This window comes from Leuresthes tenuis, unplaced genomic scaffold (genome assembly GCF_036924035.1).
Source record: "Leuresthes tenuis unplaced genomic scaffold, fLeuTen1.0.hap1 SCAF_1, whole genome shotgun sequence".
NCBI classification, from domain to species: Eukaryota; Metazoa; Chordata; class Actinopteri; order Atheriniformes; family Atherinopsidae; genus Leuresthes; species Leuresthes tenuis.
The window spans coordinates 9,450,587-9,476,704 of record NW_027325355.1 but is presented as its reverse complement, the minus strand read 5'-3'; the positions used below and the strand labels follow the sequence as shown (position 1 = coordinate 9,476,704).

At 42.0% G+C, this 26,118-nt stretch overlaps 2 protein-coding genes across 2 annotated transcripts in view; both read right to left on the bottom strand.

Moving 5' to 3' along the window:
* The window catches only part of LOC140292462 (NLR family CARD domain-containing protein 3-like), a 596,771-nt gene that overhangs the window by 524,981 nt on the left and 45,672 nt on the right, over window positions 1-26,118 (bottom strand). The window lies entirely within an intron of this gene.
* LOC140291782 (NLR family CARD domain-containing protein 3-like) overlaps window positions 14,538-26,118 on the bottom strand; it is a 52,784-nt gene continuing 41,203 nt past the window's right edge. Inside the window, exons 5-7 of the mRNA XM_072379441.1 lie at window positions 17,101-17,262; window positions 15,331-15,377; window positions 14,538-15,204 (exon numbers count right to left, since the gene is read on the bottom strand). Coding sequence (XP_072235542.1) covers window positions 14,582-15,204; window positions 15,331-15,377; window positions 17,101-17,262 — 832 coding nt within the window. The 3' untranslated portion in view covers window positions 14,538-14,581. The remainder of the gene's footprint in view (window positions 15,205-15,330; window positions 15,378-17,100; window positions 17,263-26,118) is intronic.

The window sequence follows — 26,118 nt, the reverse complement described above, 5'->3', positions numbered from 1 at the left end:
GAACAAAGTCTAACATTTATCAGCACATCATTCCCTTTGTGATAATGCAATCATCTCAGTGATGTAATCTCATAATGTCATTATTTCACAGTTATCTGAGAGGAGAGACAGGTGAAGTGGAGATCAGTTCATCTCAGCTCATGTTATTATCTGGACAATGACATGAGCTGTTCTCAGTGTGAAGTGTTGGGTGACTCTAAACTGAGCTCCTCTCAGGTCCTGTCCTGTTCACCATGTATATAACTGACAGAGTTTCACACTGACCTGATGGCCGTGTCCATCATTATAATGATGACACAGTCCTCTGTTATAGAGCTCAAACTATAAACATGGACACTGAAAAACTGCAGCTTGTTGTCACTTTTTTAAAATGTGGAACTTGTTTCAAATGCAGATAATCCTGTTCTACAATCTACAACTGTGACTGTGGATGGAACTTTTTCTGACTTTATAAATAAATGGGTTTTTTTTAATATTTGGACAGATAACAGACTCACTGTTAAAACTCATGAATCAGATTTAAGTGACGTGTAAAACTGAGTTTTTGTACAGGAATTAGGCAGTTTTTCTACATTGTGTGGATACAGAGTGGAGGAGGAAATGTTGATCTATATGCATCCATCATTCATCAGCCATCTATCACTCTGCAGTTGGATCTGTGACAGGTTAACCTTCAGCTTCATCACTGCACTCTTCATCAGACTGTAGAGTGTCCTCTCTGTGGAAACTGGGGAACTTATCATGTGGAACTTATCAAATATGTTCTGCAGACTGACTTCAGTTACAGGATCCATCAGTAAATACTGAGCTTCATTTTCATGGAATAAGGAACAGATACTGAATTTAAATACTTTGGTGTCCCTAAACAAGAAGAAGATGGAGAGCAGTGACAACTGTGTCCATCAGTGCTGTTAACACTTTCATCTATTTTATTATGTGTTTGGATAATTATTCTCACACTGTGTTGTCACCTGATGCTGCCCCCCCCCCCCCAAATAAAAAAAACACAAAAGGAGCAAATCCTCTTGTGCAAAAAAAATTTAAAACAAAAACTTTAACTGAACAAAAACATCAAACTATTAAATGTGGTTTGCTGAATATTAGATCTCTCCTTTTGAAGTCTCTGTTAGTGAATGATTTGATTTGTGATCATCATATTGATATATTTTGTTTTACAGAAACCTGGCAGCAGCAGGAGGATCATGTTAGCATTAATGAATCAACTCCCTCTGACTATTTAAATGTTCATGTTCCTCGAACCACAGGCAGAGGAGGAGGAGTGGCAGCTATCTTCAGATCAGGGTTACTAATCAGTCCTAGACCCAAGATTAGTTTGAGCTCTTTTGAATCTCTGATTCTCAGTTTTTCCCACCCAAAGTGGAAATCACAAAAACCTCTTGTGTTTGTTGTTGTGTATCGTCCACCTGGCCCTTATTCTGAGTTTCTCTCTGAATTCTCAGAGTTTTTATCCCAGTTAGTGCTGAGTACAGATAAAGTCATTGTAGTGGGTGACTTTAATATTCATGTAGATGTTGAAAATGACAGCCTAAATATTAACTTTAATTCTATATTAGACTCTATTGGATTTTCTCAAAGTGTTCACAGACCTACTCACTGCCTTGGTCATACCCTTGACCTTGTGCTGACTTATGGCATTGAGAGTGAACAGTTAACAGTGTTCCCTCATAACCCTGTCTTGTCTGACCATTTTTTAATAACTTTTGAATTTACATTACTTGACTACACGGTTTCTGAGAAGAATTCTACATATAGAAGGTGTCTGTCAGAGAATGCTGTAACCAGATTTAAAGAGTTGATTTCATCATCCTTTTCTTCACTGCCATGTGCTGATATGACAGAGGACGGCTACCTAAATTTTACTCCAGTAGAACTAGACTCTCTTGTTGACAGCACTACAGCTTCAATGCGTACAACACTGGACAATGTTGCCCCTCTGAAAAGGAAGGTAATCAGTCAGAAGAGGTTGGCTCCTTGGTATAATTCACAGCTGCGTGCGTTAAAGCAGACTGCAAGAAAGCTGGAGAGACAGTGGCGTTCCTCTAATTTAGAAGAGTCTCAATTAGTCTGGAAAGATAGTTTAATAACGTATAAGAAAGCACTTCGTAAAGCTATAACTGCTTATTATTCATTATTGATAGAAGAGAATAAGAATAATCCCAGGTTTCTTTTCAGCACTGTTGCCAGGCTGACAAAGAGTCCGAGCTCTGTTGAGCCACGTATTCCTTTAACTCTCAGCAGTGATGATTTCAAGAGATTCTTCATCAATAAAATTGTTTCTATCAGAGAGAAGATTAATGGAATCCTTCCCATTAGTATCACTGATGTATCATCAAGTAGAGCAGCTTTAGAAGTATCTTTCGAACCTGAATTGTATTTAGACAGCTTCTGTCCAGTTGATCTTTCTGAGCTAACAACAGCAATAGTCTCTTCTAAACCATCAACTTGTATGTTAGACTCAATCCCAACCAGACTGTTCAAGGAGGTTTTCCCCTTAATTGACACTTCCATATTGGATTTGATCAATCGGTCTTTGTTGATAGGATATGTACCTCAGACTTTTAAGGTTGCTGTAATTAAACCTTTACTTAAAAAACCTACTCTTGATTCAGAAGTGTTGGCTAATTATCGACCTATATCCAATCTCCCTTTTTTGTCCAAAGTTCTTGAAAAAATAGTTGCAGTTCAACTTTGTGATCATTTACATAGAAATAATCTGTTTGAAGAGTTTCAGTCAGGATTCAGAGTGCATCATAGCACAGAAACGGCACTGGTGAAAGTTACCAATGATCTCCTGTTAGCTTCTGATAGCGGACTTGTTTCTGTGCTTGTCCTGTTGGATCTCAGTGCTGCATTTGATACGATCGATCACAGCATTCTGTTACAGAGACTTGAACATGTTATTGGGATTAAAGGAACTGCATTAGGCTGGTTTAAGTCATATTTATCTGATAGATTCCAGTTTGTTCTTGTAAATGAAGAATCTTCCTCACATGTTGGAGTAAGTCATGGAGTTCCTCAGGGTTCTGTGCTTGGACCGATTCTTTTTACTTTATACATGCTTCCATTAGGTAACATTATCAGACAGCATGGCATAAATTTCCATTGTTATGCTGATGATACTCAGCTGTACTTATCTATGAAACCAGATGAAACCTACAGGTTGGTCAGGCTACAAGCCTGTCTTAAAGACATAAAGACCTGGATGACTCAGAACTGTCTGCTTTTAAATTCAGACAAAACTGAAGTTGTTCTCTTTGGACCTGAGCGCTTCAGGGAGAAATTGTCTAGTTATATAGTTACTCTAGATGGTATATCCTTGGCTTCTAGTTCTACAGTGAGGAACCTTGGAGTTATTTTTGACCAGAATTTATCATTTGACGCACATATAAAACTGGTTTCTAGGACTGCCTTCTTTCACCTTCGTAATATTGCTAAAATCAGGAACATCCTGTCTCAGGGTGATGCAGAGAAACTAGTTCATGCATTTGTTACTTCAAGATTGGACTACTGTAATTCCTTATTATTGGGCTGTCCCACATATTCTCTGAAAAGCCTCCAGCTGATCCAAAATGCTGCAGCCAGAGTTCTGATGAGAACTAACAGGAGAGATCATGTTTCTCCAGTTTTAGCTTCTCTTCATTGGCTCCCTGTTAAATTCAGAATAGAATTTAAGATTCTTCTTCTCACATATAAAGTTCTTAATGACCGAGCTCCATCATATCTTAAAGATTTAATTGTAAGATATTTTCCTAACAGAGCACTTCGCTCCCAAACTGCAGGTTTACTTGTTGTTCCAAGAGTTTCTAAAAGTAGAATGGGAGGTAGAGCCTTCAGTTATCAGGTCCCTCTCTTGTGGAATAAGCTGCCAGTAAATGTCCGAGAAGCAGACACCCTTTCCACTTTTAAGATTAGGCTTAAAACTTTTCTTTTCGATAAAGCTTATAGTTAGGGATGGCTCAGGTAATCCTGAAACATCCCATAGTTAAGCTATAGGCTTAGACTGCTGGGGGACCTCATCTGTCACACCTTTCCTCACTTTGCTCTCTTTTTCCCCCTGTTTAATTTCAAAATTGATTTTATGTACATGTGACATTATTGTGATTATTAACCTATGTTTCCCTGTTCCAACAGATATCCTTTGAATGGCGTTATGGTGTTTTTCCCCCCTCTTTTCCCTCTTTTCTGTCTTCTCAAACCCCAGCTGGTCGAGGCGGATGGCCACCCTTCCTGAGTCTGGTTCTGCCAGAGGTTTCTTCCTGTTAAAAGGGAGTCGTTCCTTTCCACAGTCGCCACAGGCACGCTCAGGACGGGAGATTGGACTGAAGACACATTTCGGTGCAATCTGTTGGTTTCCTTAGCTAGGATATTAATTTTTTGAATTGGCTCTATATGAATAAATTGGATTATGATTACAATGAATTGAATTCCAATTGGCTTGAATTGGACTATATTACTTAAGTGCCTTGAGATGACAATTGTTGTAATCTGGCGCTATATAAATAAAATTGAATTGAATTGAATTGAACTTAGCCTCGCGCTAACTCACAGAGCAAGCTAACTTCCATGGACCGGCAAAAGTCTAAACATATAAAAACATCACCTCTGTCACCAATGTAACCGAGCTTGCTGGGTTCATTCAACACTTTAAAATAAAAATATTAATGGATATTAAATACAGAGTTTAACTTTCAGAACCCGTCGCCCCCGTTTTATTACTTCTACTCCCAGAATCCTCTGTACTTACTGCCTACAATACGACAACTCTAGCAGGACATTTGACATGAGAATACAATACAATACAATACAATACTGTCTGTTACACTTTATTATTAAGGTTAGTCATTTTAAATCAAAGAAAGGGGGATAAAAGTGAAAGATATTGGTACGACTGGATTAATATAACCAAGTGTCGCTTTGAAGATACTTTGCCTCTTCACATAACGTGTCCATGGGGTGTTCATGACAGGCAGAGACACAGATGCAGCTCATACTGAGGTTAAAAAATGTGCGACATCTAGTTGTTGTTAGAATAACTGCACGCGAAAGAAAAATGCTGGCCATGACATAACTATTTATTCTTGTTTTATCCTTAACCACGCTTGTATTTTTTTGTATTACTAATCATTTAACCAAGTGAAGCTCTTTTCTAAAACCAACCGGAAAGGGACAATGTTTGAAGTGAACTTGTTTGTTTACGTGTAACCATGGCAACCAACAAAATGCCGTCCGTGTGGGGAGTGTTGCGTTATCTAAACATGCGTTTTAGACTATTCTACCATTGTTTTGTGACTCTGACCAGGTGATGTTATTGCCTAAATCAAAGTATGAATTGATAAAAAGGTGTTAAAGGAAAGTGTTGATATGTTCTTAAAGAATTTTGAAGCACTGTCGGTCTCACTTGACACAAAGTCAGTTGGTTAACAGATGAGTTCAAAGGCATTCAAAGGGGCGCTACAGATGCCCACAAAAGCACAGGTGTGTCTGCTTGTATGAACATTGGACATCACATCAGTGATATAAGTTGCTGTACTGTAGAGATCTTTGTGGAGCCCAGGAGGAACACCTGCTCAAAGTTAATGCACCCCGAGCCTCGGGGCTGTTGTAAGATTAAAAAAAGATGGAGTCCCAAAGCTGTAAGCTCTGGACTCCAGGTGGTGGCTTAATGTCTTCCCCATCTGTCAGGGCATCCTACCGGCCACTTCACCCAGAGGAGAGGAGCGAGACACCGGCCAGCCGCCTCGATCCAGGACCGACGGAAGCCGCCCAGGGAGGCTTCGGCGTCGGTCCTGGACCGAAGAGCCGGCCGATGTCCCACCCAGCACGCTCCAGGCCAGGACAGTCTATCAGACTCCATAACTACCACCTGTATCACTGCAGGAGGGGCAAAGCCCACTGCAGAGACCCTGGAAGGAGTCTGATAGAGAGGCGACCCTTCACGGCTCCTCGAGGGAACGTGTAGGATTAAACTTTCAGTGGTCCTACTGGCCCTATTTATATGATTTCTGCGTTCGAAATTTGATCACATGACCAGTAGACACCGTCACTGTTGCCCCGGTTTTTATCATATATGGAAAAAAAGAACTCACAGAACCTTCCATAAATGGAAATCTGCAAACGTCAAACGAATATCCCCAAAATAGGGGTCTATCAGTGACATGATTGGTCACGTGTGCAGGTGAGGTTGGACGTGCATACGTCACCCCAGCACCTCCATGCTCCATGGAAACATGGTAGGGATCAACATCAGCCTCTCTAGGCAATTCTGTGGTAAAATAGAGGAAACATGTGGTTCCAGCACATATAGAATTGGGAGATATGTGAGAAGTAAGTGAAACACTGATGCTAGATCATGTTTAACAGCTTTAACCCATTAAATACACATCTCTTTTAAAGGTTAACTGTTCTGGCCAACTGCTTAATAATACTTTATTTGTTTTATTCCATAGGATAATGTTTTGTCCTTCTTGTGGATTCAGCCTTGAATCAGTTCATGTGGCAAGGACATCAGATTATTGAGTCCTGATAAGACAACTGAAGGCAGTGTTTAAAAGACATTTTAAATTGGACTTCACAGTATAACTACACATTCATCTGAATACATGATCTCTGAACAACAAGATTATCATTGATCCACTGACTCTCTTAATGAAATCTGATTACATTGTGAATCAGGAAGCACAGTAAGATGTGCAGTGGAGTCATTACACAACTCTGGGAGTTTGAAAGAGAAGCAGAGGCAATCACACTTCCAAAAGAATAAAACACCACTGAAAATGTTCCACTTTGGCAAAGGTGAAAGGTTGGGAAAGCCAGCAATTTGGTCCACTTCAAACTTTGTGTCATGACAGCTTTCTGATACCATTTCTATTTAGAATTCCAGAGGTCCCATTTTTAGATTGAGAATGCTTCGTCATTGGAGAGCCTGCAGGACCTGATCGTACACAGCAGCACCATGCTGCAGACTGCAGGGTGTTTTAAACGTGTTGGGTCAATGGAGGAAAAGCATTCAGTTATCAATGATTCCCTTCGGTGGTATTTAATTGATAAGAACTACACAGCAGTTGAAAGGTAGTTTATTTTATTGCTCTTGCCCAGAAAGAGTTAAACATGTGATTGACTGTTAGTTAAAATCCTCTGTATTATTGCATTATAGCTTCAAAGATGGACTTGGCAGCTTGCAGTTTGTCACAGCACTGCAGCAGTATCCTACAGTCCTGACCCCTGTTCTGTCACTCAAGTGAAAAGTTATCTGCCACAGACACGGAAAACTTATTCCAACCCCAGCTTAGTCCTGCCTGAAGTAACAAGAGGAAAACAAGAAGTTTGTGGGCAGACTGCCTTCTGACTGCGAAGGTTAGTCAGTTTAATCTTTATCAACGTAAAATATCATCCCAAGTCTTGTTTTAGATTGACATTTTCAGTAAATTAGTCCAAATGCTTTCTACTTTTAGAAAGAGACACTTCAGTGACCCTGGAGGAGATCTTCATGCTTGCCACAGGTGTAGCAGGCAAACCTCCTGCTGGCACGGATCCTGGAGCGTCCCTTCAGCTCCTCACCAGTTCAAACTACCCCATGGCAAATACATGTGCCAACACATTAAAGCCGCCTGTCTCTGATAACTACAACAGCTTTAAAGCCAACATGAACTTTGGAATGAAGAATTCCCACTTTTAAACACACTGAACTATGAACACCTGAAATGTCCCAAAAGAAAAAGGTTTTGTTCAGGTTGGAGATGTTAAACACTCAGCTTTAAACTCCTGTTTAAACCTCTGTTCTGTCTTCTCTTTTTAAAATCTACAAGGTGCCGGTGTTCCTCTGTGCCGGAGGGTAATGCATAAGAATAAAATGTTTTGCCATCCCAGTTTATTTGTCTAAATGTGACATGAAGATAAAGTTCAGCCATGTTGTTCAGAGTGATGTAGTTCTCTACAGCAGACTGCCACTGAAGAGATGGTGTCAGACCACTTTGTCTCTGTGGTTCTTCAAAGGGATGCAGGTCATCGTCCCCAACAGTAACTGGTGGTGCTGCTCAGGGTCTGTGAAGATGCTGAGAATCCACAGTTCATCCCATTGAATCTGGGAAGAAAATACAGAAAAACAACCAGATTTACTTTGTTTTCTCTCAAAGTTTAAATGTTGTTGGCGTTCCCTGCCAGTGATTGGCCAGATTTAGTGAACAAGACTCGTATGCAGAGACACCACAAGACGACATGATAAAAGCTCAAATACACCATCAAATAATAATTAGAACTAAAGTGATGCCGACTGAAGCATGAGTGTAAATTCTCACATATAATGGCTGATTTTAAAGTGACAGCTTCAAGGAAGAAACTATTTTCTTTTCTTTTTTTTTTATAATAAAAAAGCTCTCTGGTCCATATACTGTTTTCTGAGCTTTTACAGCCTCGGTCCAACCTCAGGTTAAACTCATGTAACCATGATTTTCCTGTGAATGCTTCATGTAGATGTAATAAAAGGTCGCCCTGTTGTTTTTGCTTTAACATGGTTTGCAGTGTTCACCTGTGAGACAAATGATACATCACCTCTGCTCATCCAGATGTTCAGTTAGACTGCCGAACAGCACGGATAACGTGAGCGTTCCAGTGGTGCTTGTGTTCGTTCAGTTCTTTCTGTCGCGCTCCCAGACGGCTGTATCGCAGCAGCCTTGTGTGTTCGTAGCTGCTTTTGAACAGATGCTTCTCCCTCAAGTCACCAAACAGATCCATCCAAAACTGTGTGTGAGTACGCAAACACACATTTTATTCTAAGGAAATATATCACCTTCCTCCTGTAAAATACAGCTGAATTGCTGCCTGTTGTGTTTTAGGTAGTTTATTATGTAGAAGACATTTAAAATCTTAAGCAGGAACTGAATTGATTCAACATAAAAAAAAACACCAAGTAAAAGCGAGCATTGCCTTCATCAGCACAGTCATCTACAGTAAATCCAAAAGTGTGATGTGAAGTAGATAATCAGTGAAGAATGAATACGAGATAAAAACCTTTGTTTGCCAAAGCAGGACCTCCAGCTTTCAGTTCACTGCTCAGATGCTGAAGTGCCATACATGTGACTTCTGGCTCCTGCAAATGCATCTCTGTGCGCTGATCTTAAGGAACGATGAAGTGCTGCCATCAGTCCATTTTCTGCCACAGTCTGTGCGGCGGCGCATTGGAAAAACTCAAAGCTCAGCGACACACTCAATGTCATTTTGAGCACCGACACCAGGATCATTGTTGGACTTTCCACATGTGAGCCACATCATTTTTGTTGAGAAGCCATCGATACGGCCACTTCAGGCAATTCCAAAAGGTTTCAGTTTGTCGTTCCCACCAACATGCCACACTGAACAATACTCTATTCCAGATGTGTCAGGTTCTCTTCTTCTGTTCATCACATCACATCTTCTGACTGTAAAAGAGTACTTTTGTTTCAGAGGCTGCCACATCGCTCTGTAACCTAAAAGCTGCCTGATCCCTGAGGTTCCTCAGAAAAAGCTGCCTGCACAGCAGCAACTAGAGCGTAGGTCTTCCTCTCGGTCAGGTCTGCATTTTGTAGTCTTCTTTTGAAAGTGCTGACACTCACTGAAATGTTGTGCTTGGCTGCCAGTAAGTCCAGCATGATTTCAGAGGCAGGGTCCTCTGTGAAATCCATTGCATTTACACTCTTTGGTGTCAAGTTTTAAACAATTATTGATTAACAAAATAAGAAACTGATTCACTTAGGTTCTCATACATTTAGTGTTCATCCCAGTGACTAAACGCAGTAGAGTTGGAAACCTTGAAAAATGCCACCTTAAGTAGTGGGATTTGACATTTTATTTTGAGGGTGCCTCTCTGTTTTTCTGAATGTATTATTCTGCATTTGCTGCACTTAACATAAGCTGCATGTTTTGAGTTTCAGCCATACCTGGGTGGTAATCTCAGTGATAATTTATAATACAATGAAGACATCCATAATCTTTAAGAAGATGATCAAAATATACCTTCCTCTTGAAGATTTCTGCAGCATGAGCCACAGTGTGACAGGACAGGCTGAAGATTTATTCCACAAAATGGACAAAACATCATCTGGTAAAATACAAAGGGGAAAGGACTCTTAGCTTACACATGATGGTAATTTGCTGTGTAAAGTTGAGAAACTAATACTCATCTCACTGATAAAACAGTGATAACAGCACAGTTAATAAAGATTATCCAGCATCAGTGTCTCACTTCCTTCTCAAACTTTTCCTAATTTCCCTCTCTTTATCCGTTAAAACCTGAAAACTGCCCAATTGAGTTGTGGCTTGTTGTGTTGCTTTTGTATTCCTTGACACTTCAGGGCCACCGTAGAGACCGCCTTGAATACCAGCTGCTGTATTCATGGCACCTCATTTAAGTCAGTCTGTTCTAACAGCTTCCAGCACTGCTCAGCTCACAGACTTCATCTGTCTGAATTCTTCTGGAAAACAAACACAAATTTTATTCTCTCACCTTCTCAATTCTCTGTATTGTTGAGGATGGTAAGAAGGGAAGAGTGAGGGGTTTCCTCTGAAAGTCCACTGTCATCTCCACAGTGTTGAGCGGGTTCAGCTCCGGGTGGTTCTGACTGCCCAGAGGACCAGGCTGGACCCTGCTTGGCTTCCAAGATCAGGTGTGTTCAGGGAGGTGTGGCTGTAAGCAACAGTCACTGTGACAAATATGGATTATATAGGTGCTGGAACCATGTTTCCTCTATTTTAAATCAGAGTTTATTTGAGAGGCTGATGTTGATCCTGCACATGTTCTTCTCTCGTGTTCGTTCTCTTCAGCTGAAAATTAGGCTTTCAGATAACTTAGTGTCTGTCGACCTCTTCTGTTCCCTGTGTGTAGTTTTGTGTTCAGCGTCACACAGAGAGACCGAGGAAGCTTAATTTAATAATATATGTTGTTTCTGCATCTCACTTCCCTCACTTATGGCCATACTGCCCTGAACACACCTGACCTCATCTGAGCTCAGAAGCTAACCAGGATTGAGCCTGGTCACTTAGATGGGAGACTGCCTGGGAACAATAGATGCTGTAAGCTCTTTTGCTTCTCTACAAAAACCAAAGAGGAAGCTGCTGTCCCATTGAACTTCATATGAAGTTGGAAATTATTTCAACAACTTTCCCATTTTTCTCCAAAGACTGTGAATGAGAGCACACACAAATCATGGCATCTCATCTAAGTCAATCTGTTCTAACAGTTTCCAGCAGTGCTCAGCTCACAATGACTTCATCTGTCTGAATTCTGAGAAGTTAAAACATTTATAAAAAGTATTCTATCAAAATAATACCAAGAAAACTGATCTTTCATATCAGTCATAGGAATTCAGGAAGTTTAGTGATATTAAGTAACTTCCCTCAAACAGATCGGTCAACATGTCTGTATTGGAGTTACTGCATAAAGTCTCATATTATATTTAAAGTCTACTTTCATCAACTAAAAAGAGGTTGAGAAACAATCAATTCAAAGACATTATAGATTCACTTGCTGTGTCTTTAAAGTTTGCTGCTCATACACAGGTGGCTTGAAGAAATATTTTAATAGATTAAATGATGGACCCCAGTTTAGTCCCCAGAATGACCGAGATCATACATTTACAAGCACAAGTTGTTCCTTAATATTAGTTTACTTCTTTTATAAATGCTACTTGGATATAGTATATAGCAGAGTGTTAAAGCTGTTTCTCCTGGTTTCTGTGGTGTGTGACTTCCTCTCAGGAACACAGACAGCACGCAGACACATGTGACATCATGAACAGAGAAGGAATATTTCTGTGAAACGTTAAAGCTGTAACGGATCAAATACAGGTGCAGATGAACAGGTTTTCATTGTAATCACACATGATGTTCAATACACACATACAGCAATCTGTTGTATATTTGTACTCTGTTGTGGACTGTGCTGTATCTTTTAAAATGGCTTCATGTTAAATATTCTATAGCAGTGAGCAGTTAATAATGCACAGACATGAGAAATTCAAAGGAGACTCTTTGGAGTCTTCACTCCTGGACCTGTTGCCTAGGCGACCCGACCTCAGGTAATTATCGATTGTTGAAACATGTTCAGTCTTTAATGTCAATAAAATCTCCTTTAACTGTGAAGGAAGTGGAGTCTTTATTGATGGGAATTTGTCGCCCTCTGGCGGTGAAAATATAAATAGCATCATGTCAGTTTGGGAGTGTTTTTGAACGACTGAATACTTTAGTTCTTATAACTGTAATAATGAGCAACTGGACTTTCTGAATATTTCCCTTCTCATCTGAAATATATCTTCACCTTTAACTAGTTGGTGACTGACAGCTGATCTGAGGACTGGATAGTGTAGTGATATGATTGCCACCTTCCATGTGGGAGACCTGAGCTCAAATCCCCTTGCATGACTCCAGTAGGGGTCCTTAGGCAAGACCCCCTTACCCTACATGCCTACCTGTAAGTCGCTTTGGATAAAAGCGTCTGCTAAAATGCATAAACATAAACATGATCAGCAGCTTAAAGACTATTCACACTTGGCAGGTCTGTACGGTCACACTGACACACCTCAGTCCAAACCATTGGTTTTCTTTGTCCAGAATGTGGACGTTACTGTCCTCAAAAGAGTGTCCCTTCACCTTAAGATGGAGGTGAACTGCTGAGCTTACAAACTGCACATCTGTATCTGTCAGATAAAAATATGATGACTCTACAGAAACGGACATTCAGGACCAGAGGGTGAAGAACTTAGAAGATGGGGACCTCACCCAACCAGAAAAGGATGTCGTACCTGATCCTTAACTTTGATGTCTGAATCCAGATTTTACCAGTAAGAAATGTGGATTAGAACACGTAGAAAAACTGAACAAATGTGATGGAAATATTAATATATTCACAAATATATCAGGCGTGAGTGTTGAGATTAAAACAATATGTGATTTGTTCTGAAGGAATCGCCTCATTAACAAGCTTCTGCTCTCAAACTGCACAGATCTGAGCGCAGAATGGGATTTGTTGAATTGCTGGACATTTTCCAGCTGAGACAGGTGGGAGCAGAATATTGAAAATACAGCCCCTAAAAAGACATAAAAAGATCACACCAGCTTCTCAATGAGGAACATACATGTACATGTACCAGTTAAAGTCAGTTTTTGACACTTATTTTGCTTTTGATACATAATTCTTGTTCTGACGATAAAAATATTTCATTCACAGCAAGTTGTGTCCCTCCACACATGTGCAACACTTTTAAAAAAAAACAATTCAACGTGGCATCAGAAAATAAACCGCAAGTGACACGACCAACAGGAAATGACATCATCAAGCCATGTGCTAACTAACACAATGAATAGAGCAAAACTAAGTCAGTAACGATGTGTAAAATGTAATTAATCCCACAGCACTTTACACTATGAAAGTATACGTAGATGTGCACAGAAAAGTGAACATCTGCACAAAGATGTCCCGGTTATCAGATTTCTATGGAACATTTTACTGATCGGATCTGCATGCAGTTCTGTCTTCACCCAGCTGTCTGTTTGACTGATTAAAGGAGAAAAGTGCTGATATGTTGGCGGCCCGTTAGCCATGGTTTGGTGAGGCAGAGTAAAGCTGTTCTCTGTGCAGCATCTACAGTGGAAGTACAGCAGATGTAGGGGTGCACAGTGTAAAACAGTTGTGTTCACAGCTGGTTTACTCCCCTGTTACTCGTGTCCTCTGCAGTGTGTTTGGGATAATGTGGGATGGGAATGTGTGGGCGAGCTGCTTCTGGGTTTTAGCTGTTCAGGAAACGGCTTTAAGGTTGATGGTGTGGTTTTGTAAATTTAACTCTTTATAATCAAATGTTTGTGAGAATGAATGCGTACAGGAAATACTCAGAATATTTTGTATTGAAACTATTTTGTAAAACAGAGACACCTCCTCTGTAAGGATGTGGTTTGGCACCATCAGTGGTCAGTTAGTTCGTTAAGGCCTGCTGATGGTGGAGGATGATCATGTCCCATGATGCCTCCATGCTGTTCTTGACTCTGTGTATCTTTTCTAGATAAATTAAACAAATAGTTTTGCACCATATTCTGCTTCTGCGTTGCTGTAATCAGCTGCTCAGAAGCTGCCTGGTTACAGTCCTCTGATACATTTAGTTTCTCTGATCTTTTCCAAAATGTGTGAGACCCTCCACCCATTGCACCGTCACCTTTATTACAGAAAGAAGACAAAGTCTTTGAAAAGTTTCAGTCCATTATTTAGATGAGTCTCCAGTACAACATAAAATAATAAAAACAATACTATCAAAAGAGAAAAAAGCATAACACTCTGAAGGGTTTCACCTCAAATATCAACATGTTTGACTTAATTTACATTTTACATCATTGATTATTATTGAGGTGATTAAATGTTAGTAATTTTATTTAAAGGACTGGAAGAGGAAGAAGTTTCCAAGGAATCATTTAGAAGAGTTTCAAACAGAAACTGATTGAATCCATGAATCTGAAAAGGTGTTTCTGAGTGAAAGAGACAGACATGTACAGACTGAACGATCTGTTCAACCGTGGTTCTCTGACAGGAGGAAACTCTTTATACTCAACACAGAGACACTGAGGAACCAGGTGGGCAGGACCAGACTGTAAATCCAGGAAGCAGAGGTTCTTCAGTGAATGTGGTGTTGAAGGTGTGGAGGTGGATCAGTGTGTCAGAGGAGACTCTGTAGAAGGACAGAGTGCCAGCAGGATGGTCCACATACACTGCTGCTCTGTTAGAGACAGAGGAGGAGGAGGAGGAGGAGGAGGAGGAGGAGGAGGAGGAGGAGGAGGAGGAGGAGGAGGAGGAGGAGGAGGAGGAGGAGGAGGAGGAGGAGGAGGATATGATGTGTGTTTCTCTCTTATTGTGACAGACAGAGTAACCTTCATCAGAGCACCTCAGACTCCAGGACTGATCATTGTATCCAAACTCACAATCTCTGCCTCCTCTCCTGCTGATTCCTCTGTAACTCACTGATATATAAACTCCTCCTCTCCACTCGACCTCCCAGTAACAGCGACCAGTCAGAACATTTCTACACAGCAGCTGATGACACCAGCCATCAAATCTGTCTGGATGATCAGGATATGACTGAACCTCCTCCACACATGTCACCTTCCTGTTGTTGTCAGACAGTTTCAGTCTCCTGTTTATTGTGTTTGTGTCGATTGTGAGTTGACAGGAATCTGATGGAGAGAACAAACACAATCCAGCTGCAGTTATTGATCTATCATCTGTTCACTTTGATCAATGAGTGATGTGACAGTGTGAAGATGGTTGGATGTCATGAATCAGATGAAGAACACACTTACACTTCCTCAGACCTGGTGTCAACCATCGTTCTCCAGCAGGCTCCACCCTGAAAGGAGGAGGGGGGTCAGAGGTCAGAAAAATGAGGAAAGAAAAGAAAGTGAAGAAAGAGAAGAACGATGGATGGAAGGAAATCTGTCTGAGCTCATTCTGAAGTTTAAAAGCACCAAATGTTTTCTGCAGTCAGATTATGGAGATGAAGTTTCTGTCTCTGAAACTCTTCAAGTTTGGAAGAATTTTCACTTTGATTTTTCACTCATTTCTGAATCCAAATATGAGCTTTAAAAATTCTAATGAAATCACTTCAGTTTCTGACATCATGGTCTCTCCTGGTGTTCACATTGTTTCTGCTGACTCCTCCTCTCAGTATGTTTCAGGGCAGCCAAACATCCAGATCCTTTCTCAGACCCATTGGTCCATCTGAATGCTGCACAGCCAGCCAGGGGAAGACATTCATCTAGAAAAGTTAGACTAGAAACACTCCCCTCATTCCATACTGATCATTAAAGGCTCAGAATAAGATCAGAGGAGATTCTATAGTTTGACGTATATTAGCTGCCAGCTGTTGTGGTTTTATTGATCAGAATCCCTCATTTATTTCAGCCTGATCACTTTTCCCAGCCAGAGATGGGATGAAGAACAACCAAACACAGCTCCAGTTCAACTTTGGTCTACTTGGTTCTCATCTGGAAGGATGGTCAGAACTCTTTGGACCTGGTACTGTGTGATCTCTGAGTCTGACTGACTACACTAACACAATGACACTGGGACACACAAACACAGTCAGATGCAGAGCTGTGTGGAGAACCAGGGACTGGATCCGGTTCTGATTCTGTGCTTTTATATGGGCCACATCTGTCAGCAGGAACGTTCAAACACTGTGAAGAGCCACAGCAGGATCATCCATCCATCCATTAATCGGGTAGTGGGTGAGCTGGAGCCTATCCCAGCAGTCATCAGGCGAAAGGCGGGGTACAGGTCATCACAACCATGCACTCCTAAGAACAATTTGGAGTCACCAATTAACCTGACATGCATGTTTTTGGATGTTGGGAGGAAGGCAAACTCCACACAGAAAGGCCCTAGGCAGGGATCGAACCTGGAACCTTCTTGCTGGTGACGGTGCTAACCACCACACCACGGTGCAGTCCACGGCAGGATCAGTAAGATCCTGCCGTGAAGATTCAAATGCTTCTCATTTCCTGTACTGATCATTAGAGACTGAGTGATTTTAGTGTCTCTGACACAGGTGATGGAGCAGTGATCACTAAAATCACAAACTCCAGAGGCAGGGATCTGCGTGCTCTGTCAGTAAGTCTGATATCAAGTCATGTGGAGCTCAGAGGATTGTTGAAGTTTGCTCTGGTGGTTTTATCTCTGAGCTGAAACACATCCAGTTCCACACACTGTTCTTTGAATGTGTTGGAGCTGTCAGAGAGCCGGTCCAGCTGAAGATCCCCCATCTGGTTAGCTAAGCTAACATGTCCTGGGCCCATCTATGTATCTGATCCAGGGTCAGAGGACCAACAGACACTTCTCACTGTTGTTCCTGCAGATGTTCTCCTTGGAGACCTCCTCCACAAATATCTGCTGTTTCTGTTCAACCAGTGTTTCTGCTGTGAGCAAAGGAAAAAGGCTCCTACATGTGTGATTGTTCATGTAACACTCAGCAGGAAGCAAAAACACAGGGCTGAGTGCAGGACAGAGAACATGTTTCCAGCTCTTCCTCCTCTATCAGACATTGTGTGTGGCTGCAGCAGGCCTCTCCATACCTGAGTTTGTGTGGATCCTTCAGTGCAGCCGTCAGCAGCTTCACTCCTGAGTCTCCTGGATGGTTGTAGCTCAGGTCCAGCTCTCTCAGATGGGAGGGGTTGGAGGTCACAGCTTCAGCCAGAGAAGCACAGCCTTCCTCTGTGATCAGACAGCCTGACAGGCTGAAAACACACAAAACAACACAGAAACTCTGAGAGAACTGCTCTGAAACTGAAGCTGAATATCATTAAATGTTCAGAGAAACTGGAACTCTCTCACATTACTGACTTTGTGTCTTCATAAATCTAAGTCAGAATCAAACTACACACACGTGCATGAACCTGATTTCCCATTTTAGCCACAAATACATGCAGACACTCCCCTACTGAGTCCTTTTAAATATGGTCTGCACCACAGTGAGAGCAGCAGGAAAGAAGAAGCTGATTTAACAAATGTGAAACTGAGACACTCATCAGTGAAGCAGAGAAAATTAAATCTGTTTTATTTACTGATCTTAGTTCTGGAATCACCAACAGAGGAAAGGCTGCTGGATAGAAAAAAGAAACAGAAGAATCAACTCTGTAAAGTCTGAGCAAAGGACCATGAAGAGGTAAAAAAGAAATGGTGGCATCATAAACGAGTCAACACATCAGGTGGCAGAAGGACAGCATCGGGGCGATGGGTTGAGGACCGGTGTTGTTCCAAAAAGTGATGGTCCACCAGAAACTGGTCTGATTCTGTGGGAGCGTGTGCTGGCTGTTGGAGCTGTATCACTCCATGTATTTACCTCTGCTGCTTCAGTTCTTTGGATCAAACTGTTACAGCGTTCAAACACACATCATTTTATGTCTGGGCTTATAATAAAGAGATGTCTTTGTGAAACTTTGAACTTTGCTTCCAAATAATCAGATTTTTGGTGGAAGTGTTTCAGAGTTGATTAGAACCAGGTCTACATTTAAGCTTTACGTGATCAGAGCTGTATTAAGACAAGACATTAAGACATTAAAGTATTTCCAATGTTCTGGCTGTGCGTAGGTCTCATCCTTAATGTTTACAACTTATACTGTCACTGAATTGTAATGTGTTGAATAGAATTTATAGATCAAATGTACATGAAATTAAACATGTATATTGTTAATGGTAGTTTCCTTTCAATTGGTTCACTCGGTACAACAAATGTAGGATGGGATGTCCTGGCAGAAGACACCTCTAATCACGCCTTCAAATTTAGCTTTTTAGCAAATTTTCAGCTTTTAAGTTTCTATGCCACTCCTTTTGAAAAGACCAAACTGCACTAGGGCCACTCTGGCATGGGTGGCGGTGCTGGGCCTTGGTCCTGGTGTCTGGGAGCTGCCTTGCGCCCCGGGGGGTGCCCTGCCTGTGCCTGTGTGGGTGGGCCTGGGTGATAGTGGGTCTCAGGCCCAGGCTGCTGCGACTGGTGTGACAGCATGTGGTGGGTGCCTTCTAGGTGCACAGTAGCTCCCCGAATACGGTTGCTACGGGTCCTGAACCTGGTGGATCTGTGGCCCTGGTGGATCTGTGACCCCCAGGAAACGGGGGTGCCTATTGCAGCCACTCTCTGGCTTCCCTTTCCGGGGGAGCTTCTCTCCGTCGGTCTATATCCCCATACTTCCCCTGCAGTGTTCTGGGTGGATGCATAGTTGTCCCTGCGGTGGGCTTCCCGGATTCTGTGCTCTGTGAGGGCTGCTGGTGGCCTGGGTCTTGTGGCCCTCTCTGCCTGCTTCTGATTGCTGGGGGGGTTGTGGATTGTGGCCCCATACACTTATACACTCATAACTAAGCACAGGGATGTGGGACGTGCCATGTCTATTGCAGGTTCATTCACACACATACACACATTCACTAGCCTAGTTGCATGCTCGCTAAGCAGTTGATGTGTTATCCTGTGGTTTTGAGGTCATCTATATCCGCAGTTGTGTTGAATGTGATTGCTGCTATTCGTGTTTTGTTTTTGTTTGTTTATTTGGTTTTTCTCTGCTTGTCTGCTTTCATGTGCTGCTGGTGGCTCTAAGGCTGGATTCCCCACAGAGGCCGTGGATTGTCTCCTGTTTTGTTTTTACAGGTGTAGCAGCTGGTTTTCTGGTTTTTCATTGTTTGCCTCTTTCTATTTTTGTTCCGTTTCTTTTTCTTTTCTCTTGGTTTTGGTTAATTTTTGGTATGTGTTTTGTGCATAAAGACTTACTTGCGTACTTTTTTTTTCTCCCAAAATTCTCTCTTTATTTTGCTTGCCCTAAAAAACTGTAAACATACCAGTAGCACGGGTGTACTGAATAATATAACACTTTTCTTTCAAGTTAACAGTTACTACTGGTTACACTTTCAAATGGTAAAATTAAAATTCTGATTGAAGCTCAGAAATTCCGACATTCATGTATAACTTCAACGCACCATTAGTGGAAGCATACAAACGCTGCCCTCTCAGTGCAATGTAATATACTCTTACTAAGGAACATTACTCCGCTGTTAGACTCTTGTTAGCCCAGCCGTCCAGGCCAGAGACCAGCCCCCACTAGATGGCCCACCGGCTATCGGCAATCGCTGAGCGGGCCAGTTCGGCGGCTAGGCCACCGGGAAATGTCCTGGTGCTCCCGATGGCTAGTCCACCACTGCTCTCAACTCCTCCTAATGCTGGCCATGCCTCTTTGTTTTCTTTTTGTCCGCTGCTGTGTACGAGCTGCACCTTGAACCCGCCTCCAGTTACAACAGTGTGACTGACAGGGGGTGCGTGGGTGGAGGCATGACAGCATCAGCACAAAAAGAATTGCAAAACCGAAAACCCGCAGTCCATAAGGGTGTATTGTCCCGTGCACAGCAGACCGAACAGTTCAATATTTTACAGAGTACCGAGGCATCGCTAATATGTGTTGTAGCAAGTGAATCGACTGAAAGGGAATGTGATGTCATGCATATAAGTTAAGTTAAGTTAGATGGAACAAGGTACAACACTTGTTGACAACTTGTTTGCCCCGCCCATCAGTTGGGCTCAGGAAGACAACTCACTCAAATAACTTTGTATGAATCTTCACATTAATTATTGGATGGAAATGCAGCCGAAAAGGAAACTGACCAAATGACCCAAAAAATAATTTCCACGTTCTATCAGGATCAGGTTCCAGGTTCAGGTAAGTTCCTGTGCTGTCAGAGGCCTAAAGCTGCTGTAACAATCATACAAAGACCATCCACAGGTGTTCTGTTAAGCTGTTTATAAAAACAGTTTGATGAATCCTGACCTGAGTGTTTCCAGTCTGCAGTTTGGATTCTTCAGTCCAGCAGACACCTGCTTCACCCCTGAATCCTGCAGGTCGTTGTTACTCAGGTCCAGTTCTGTCAGACTGGAGGACTGGGAGCTGAGAGCTGAGGACAGAGCTGCATTCATCTGAGAGGTTACAGTCACTCAGCCTGAAGAGACAATTACAGAGAAGAAGAACAGCTGGGATCAAAATTAATCACCTCTAATGCTGACCACCAGGTTTATAAGCCTGTGATCATGTCCATGCGGTGGTTTTTAATGCTCAAAGACACATCATGAGTGAAACAAGGAGTCCACATGGTGGCTGAGTCTTTCCACCTTGGAACTGCAGCTTATCAGAGACAGTCTCAGAATCTGATTCAAACAGCAGAGGGTTTCATGGGGAACAAACCTTAGGAACTAATCCCATCAGATTGATGGTGGGGCTGACTTCAGAGCTGTCAACCAGGAACAAAGTCTAACATTTATCAGCACATGATTCCCTTTGTGATAATGCAATCATCTCAGTGATGTAATCTCATTATGTCATTATTTCACAGTTGTTTGAGAGGAGAACCAGGTGAAGTGGAGATACAGGTACTGGAGCTGACAGCAGCTCATGTTATTGTCGGGACAATAACAGCTTCACAAATGTGTTCATCTGTCTAAATACTTTGCATATGATGACAACACCTGCTTATGATTTTACAGGTTCTGATAATACAAGCTGATCCATCATTTCTTCAACTCACAGTTTCTTTTATCTCAGACCTCCTGGCATATATCTGTAATGCAACACTTCAGTGGGGATCAGCATGATGCAGTGCTCTTGGTGGATCCCAGAAGCAGCTTGGATCCTCTGACTTGGACCAAACAGCCTGTAGATGGTTCCATAATGTCTCGGATAGATCTCAATGTGAAGTGTTGGGTGACTCTAAACTGAGCCCCTCTCAGGTCCTGTCCTGTTCACCATGTATATAACTGACAGAGTTTCACACTGACCTGATGGTCGTGTCCACCTTTATGCTGATGACACAGTCCTCTGTTATAGAGCTCAAACTATAAGCCTGGACACTTAAAAACTGCATCTTGTTGTCTTCAAAGAGCTTTTTTTAAATGTGGAACTTGTTTCAAATGCAGATAATCTGTAACTGTGGATGGAACTTTTTCTGACTTTATAAATAAATGTTTTTGTAATATTTGGACAGATGACAGACTCACTGTTAAACTCATGAATCTGATTTAAGTGACATGTGTAAAACTGAGTTTTTGTACAGAAATGAGGCAGTTTTTCTACATTGTGTGGATACAGAGTGGAGGAGGAAATGTTGATCTATATGCATCCATCAGTCTCTACTCTGACACTCTGGATGCCATCTATCACTCTGCTGTTAGATCTGTGACAGGTTAACCTTCAGCTTCATCACTTCACTCTTCATCAGACTGTAGAGTGTCCTCTCTGTGGAAACTGGACATGTGGAACTTATCAAATATGTTCTGCAGACAGACTTCAGTTACAGGATCCATCAGTAAATACTGAGCTTCGTTTTAATGGAATAAGGAACGGATCCTGAATTGAAATGTGTTTGGAGAATTATTCTCACACTGTGTTGAATATTTCACCCTCTTATATAATTTCATTTTGGGATAAACTAACTATTTTTAATTTAATTCATTTACACATTTTAACTGTCTTCTTTTGTAACATTAACTTTGACGACATGAACTCATCCCACTCTGCTCCAGCATGAAAACAGCCTCACCTGAGAGTTTCCAGTCCACAGTTTGGACTTTTCAATTGTATGTATTAATAATTATTATTATACTTACATTTAAAGATTACATTAAAAATTATTCTGTAATATGTGACTTTGCTCTGTTTTATGTAATTTTACTGCAGCTGATCTGCAGAGACCAACATCAATGTGATGTGAAGAGCTCTCCACAGAGTGAGGTCAGCACTGCCACCCTGCAGGAGGTCCACACCAGGGGGTCCAGCACCGGAGCCAGGAAGACCCCACTCCTACTCACAGGTTTACTTTGTATATTTTCATTTTTGTCAAATTAATTGTTACTGTTTTATTCTCATTTTGCTGCCTTGCACAGTTGAGCTTGTTGTAATGTACATTTCACTGCTGGTGTTCAGCTGCATGTGACAAATAAAGATTGTTGATTCTTGATCAGTAGTTAATTATCTCATTATGTTAACAAATCAAAGCAGTTTTTCATGATAACTTGTTAATTTATGTCCTAATCTTGGCATCACATGATGTTTTAAAGCAGTGACTTTGAAAAGCTTTATGGAAACAGAAAACAACTTCCTGAATGTCACCAAAAGATTTTTTCTGCTCTCTGAAGGCTTTTTAAGCTTTTTTCTAAAACAAATGAATAGAAGAGGTTAGTCACATGACTGATCACATGACCAATCAGCTTCTGGGTGAAGCAGAGGAGTAGGAGTTGTTCAGCCTCTCATCTTTGCCTCCAAAGTGATTGTGTCTGTTCTGATAACTCCTCCCAACAGTCAAAGCTGAAATCAGCTGGAATCAAATCAACCAAAGACTCATGTTCAACTTCCTCATATTTATCCTTTTATCTGTTTTTTTCTCCAGATAAGTAGTGTTCTGTGATTTTCTCTCCTATAAAAACAACAGCAGTATATTCATACATATCCGTACTTACAGAGCTTTGTTTGAGGCTTTGACCACTGGCAACAGCCTCAGAAGAGCCTCCTCTGAAGCAGAGTATTTCTTCAGGTCAAACACATCCAGATCTTTTCCTGATGACAGTAAGATGAAGACCAGAGCTGACCACTGAGCAGGAGACAGTTTATCTGTGGAGAGACTTCCTGAACTCAGGGACTGTTGGATCTGCTCCACTAGAGAACGATCATTCAGTTCATTCAGACAGTGGAACAGATTGATGCTTCTCTCTGCAGACAGACTCTCACTGATCTTCTTCTTGATGTAATCGACTGTTTCCTGATTGGTCTGTGAGCTACTTCCTGTCTGTGTCAGCAGGCCTCGTAGGAGACTCTGATTGGTCTGCAGTGAAAGACCCAGGAGGAAGCGGAGGAACAGGTCCAGGTGTCCATTTGGACTCTGTAAGGCCTTGTTCACAGCACTCTGGTAGAAGAGAGTCTCTTTTAGTGTTTTAGACTTCTGAGACTTTGATTGTTCTTCCATCAGGTTGACTCCAGAGCTGATGAAGGTCAGATGGACATGAAGAGCAGCCAGAAACTCCTGAACACTCAGATGGATGAAGCAGAACACCTTCTCCTGGTACAGCCCTCTCTCCTCTATAAAGATCTGTGTGAACACTCCTGAGTACACTGAGGCTGCTGAGATATCGATGCCACACTCTGTCAGGTCTGATTCATAGAAGATCAGGTTTCCTTTCTGCAGCTGCTCAAAAGCCAGTTTTCCCAGAGACTCAATCATCTTCCTGCTCTCTGGACTCCAGTGTGGATCTGTCTCAGCTCCTCCATCATACTTGACCTTCTTCACTTTGGCCTGAACCACCAGGAAGTGGATGTACATCTCAGTCAGAGTCTTGGGCAGCTCTCCTCCCTCTCTGGTTTTCAACACATCCTCCAGAACTGTAGCAGTGATCCAGCAGAAGACTGGGATGTGGCACATGATGTGGAGGCTTCGTGATGTCTGGATGTGGGAGATGATGCTGCTGGCCTGCTTCTTATCTCTGAATCTCTTCCTGAAGTACTCCTCCTTCTGTGGGTCAGTGAACCCTCTGACCTCTGTCACCATGCCAACACAGTCAGGGGGGATCTGATTGGCTGCTGCAGGTCGTGTGGTTATCCAGAGGCGAGCAGAGGGAAGCAGTTTCCCCCTGATGAGGTTTGTCAGCAGCACATCCACTGAGGTGGACTCTGTAACATCAGTCAGGGGCTCCTTGTTGTGGAAGTCCAGAGGAAGTCGACACTCATCCAGACCGTCAAAGATGAACACAACCTGGAACTCTTCAAAGCTGCAGATTCCTGCTTCTTTGGTTTCAGTAAAGAAGTGATGAACAAGTTCCACCAAGCTGAACTTTTTCTCTTTCAGCACATTCAGCTCTCTGAAAGTGAATGGAAACATGAACTGGATGTCCTGGTTGGCTTTGCCTTCAGCCCAGTCCAGAGTGAACTTCTGTGTTAAGACTGTTTTCCCAATGCCAGCCACTCCCTTTGTCATCACTGTTCTGATTGGTTCATCTCTTCCAGGTGGGAGTTTAAAGATGTCTTCTTGTCTGATGGTTGTTTCTGCTCTGTCTGCTTTCCTGGATGCTGTTTCAATCTGTCTGATCTCATGTTCATCATTGACCTCTCCAGTCCCTCCCTCTGTCATGTAGAGCTCTGTGTAGATCTGATTCAGAGGGGTTGGGTTTCCTGCTTTAGAAATCCCCTCAAACACACACTGGAACTTCTTCTTCAGAGCAGATTTATGTCGGAAAACTGGGTCAAAAAGTTCTAAATAAACACGACAAATAAGATCAGACAATACAATACACAGAAAATCTTCAAACTTTTGATTTATCTGAGAATTTGAACATGTGTTGTTCTGCATGTTGAGACATCAGTAAATGTGTCATTTATCCATCAGGTTAAATCTTTAGAGAAATCCTCTTACTGCTCTGCAGAAGGTCAGCCAGCTCCTCCTGCTTCATTCTCCTCAGGAAGTGAACTGTGATCTTCACTAAAGCCTCTCTGCTGCTCCTCTGCTCTTCATCCTCATCCTCCCTCTGACTCTCTAAGCATTCTGGGTAATCTGGACTCAGAACTTTCTGGATCTTCTTCAGCTCCTCCTTCACAAAAGTGACCATGTTGTCCTCCAGCAGCTGGAACAGAATACTATATGAATGAGCCAATCAGACTGAAATCATGGAGCCAAACATCAGATCCATGTTGGACACACTGACAATCCACTGGTCTACAAAGTGCAGCATGGAGATGACTGTGAACAGAATAGATGGAAAAGTAGTTGTTGTACATGTACAGACCATAAATATGGAGTCCAGCTGTGTTTGATGCTGCTGGGCAGACTGACCACTGGGAACCTCTGAGCTCTGCTGGTCCACTCTGTGGAGGAATCATGAAGAATGAGCTCACATTCTGTCTGTCCACACAGAGACAAACACAAGGTAAAGCTCCATGAAGTGATGTGTGGATGTGAACAGTGAATCAGAGGACTCCCTGCAGTGGGAAAGCTTTACTAGTCCTGCTGATCCCACTGAGAATCAACAGCTCAGTCTGCAGCTGCTTGGAGCTTTCAGCTCACTTTGGTTGGATCCAACAGCTCTCAGCAACCCCTTCAGAAAGCTTTCCCTCCCTGCTGAAGTGCCCTGGAGCAAGGCAGCCAGAGCCAGTGTGTGCTTGGATCAGACTGGTTGAACTGGTATCTTCCCAGTGTTAGACAGATAGATGTTTAAAACAGACTCGTCACTGAGAGAACTTTATCTGTCAGGCAAGTTGTACTGAAGATGTAAAAAATAAATGAAATACTTTAGTTTCTGTCTGTCATCTCTAAACTATTCCAGTACCTTTGAACATCTGGGTGGTGCCTTTTCCCTGGAGAATGTTTTATAGATCGGTCAGTCTTCTGGGACTCGGAGCTGGATTTAGGTTCAGGTGAGCCTGGTTTTTCCAGCTTCTTCCTAAAGAACACAAAATAATTTACAAAACAAAAAAGGCATTTAATGGCAAAACATTTGAAAGGATATTTTTGAAAATCTTATAAGATATTCAAAACCATGTTTGTTTGTCTATATTTCAACCACCTAAAACAGACCTGACTTT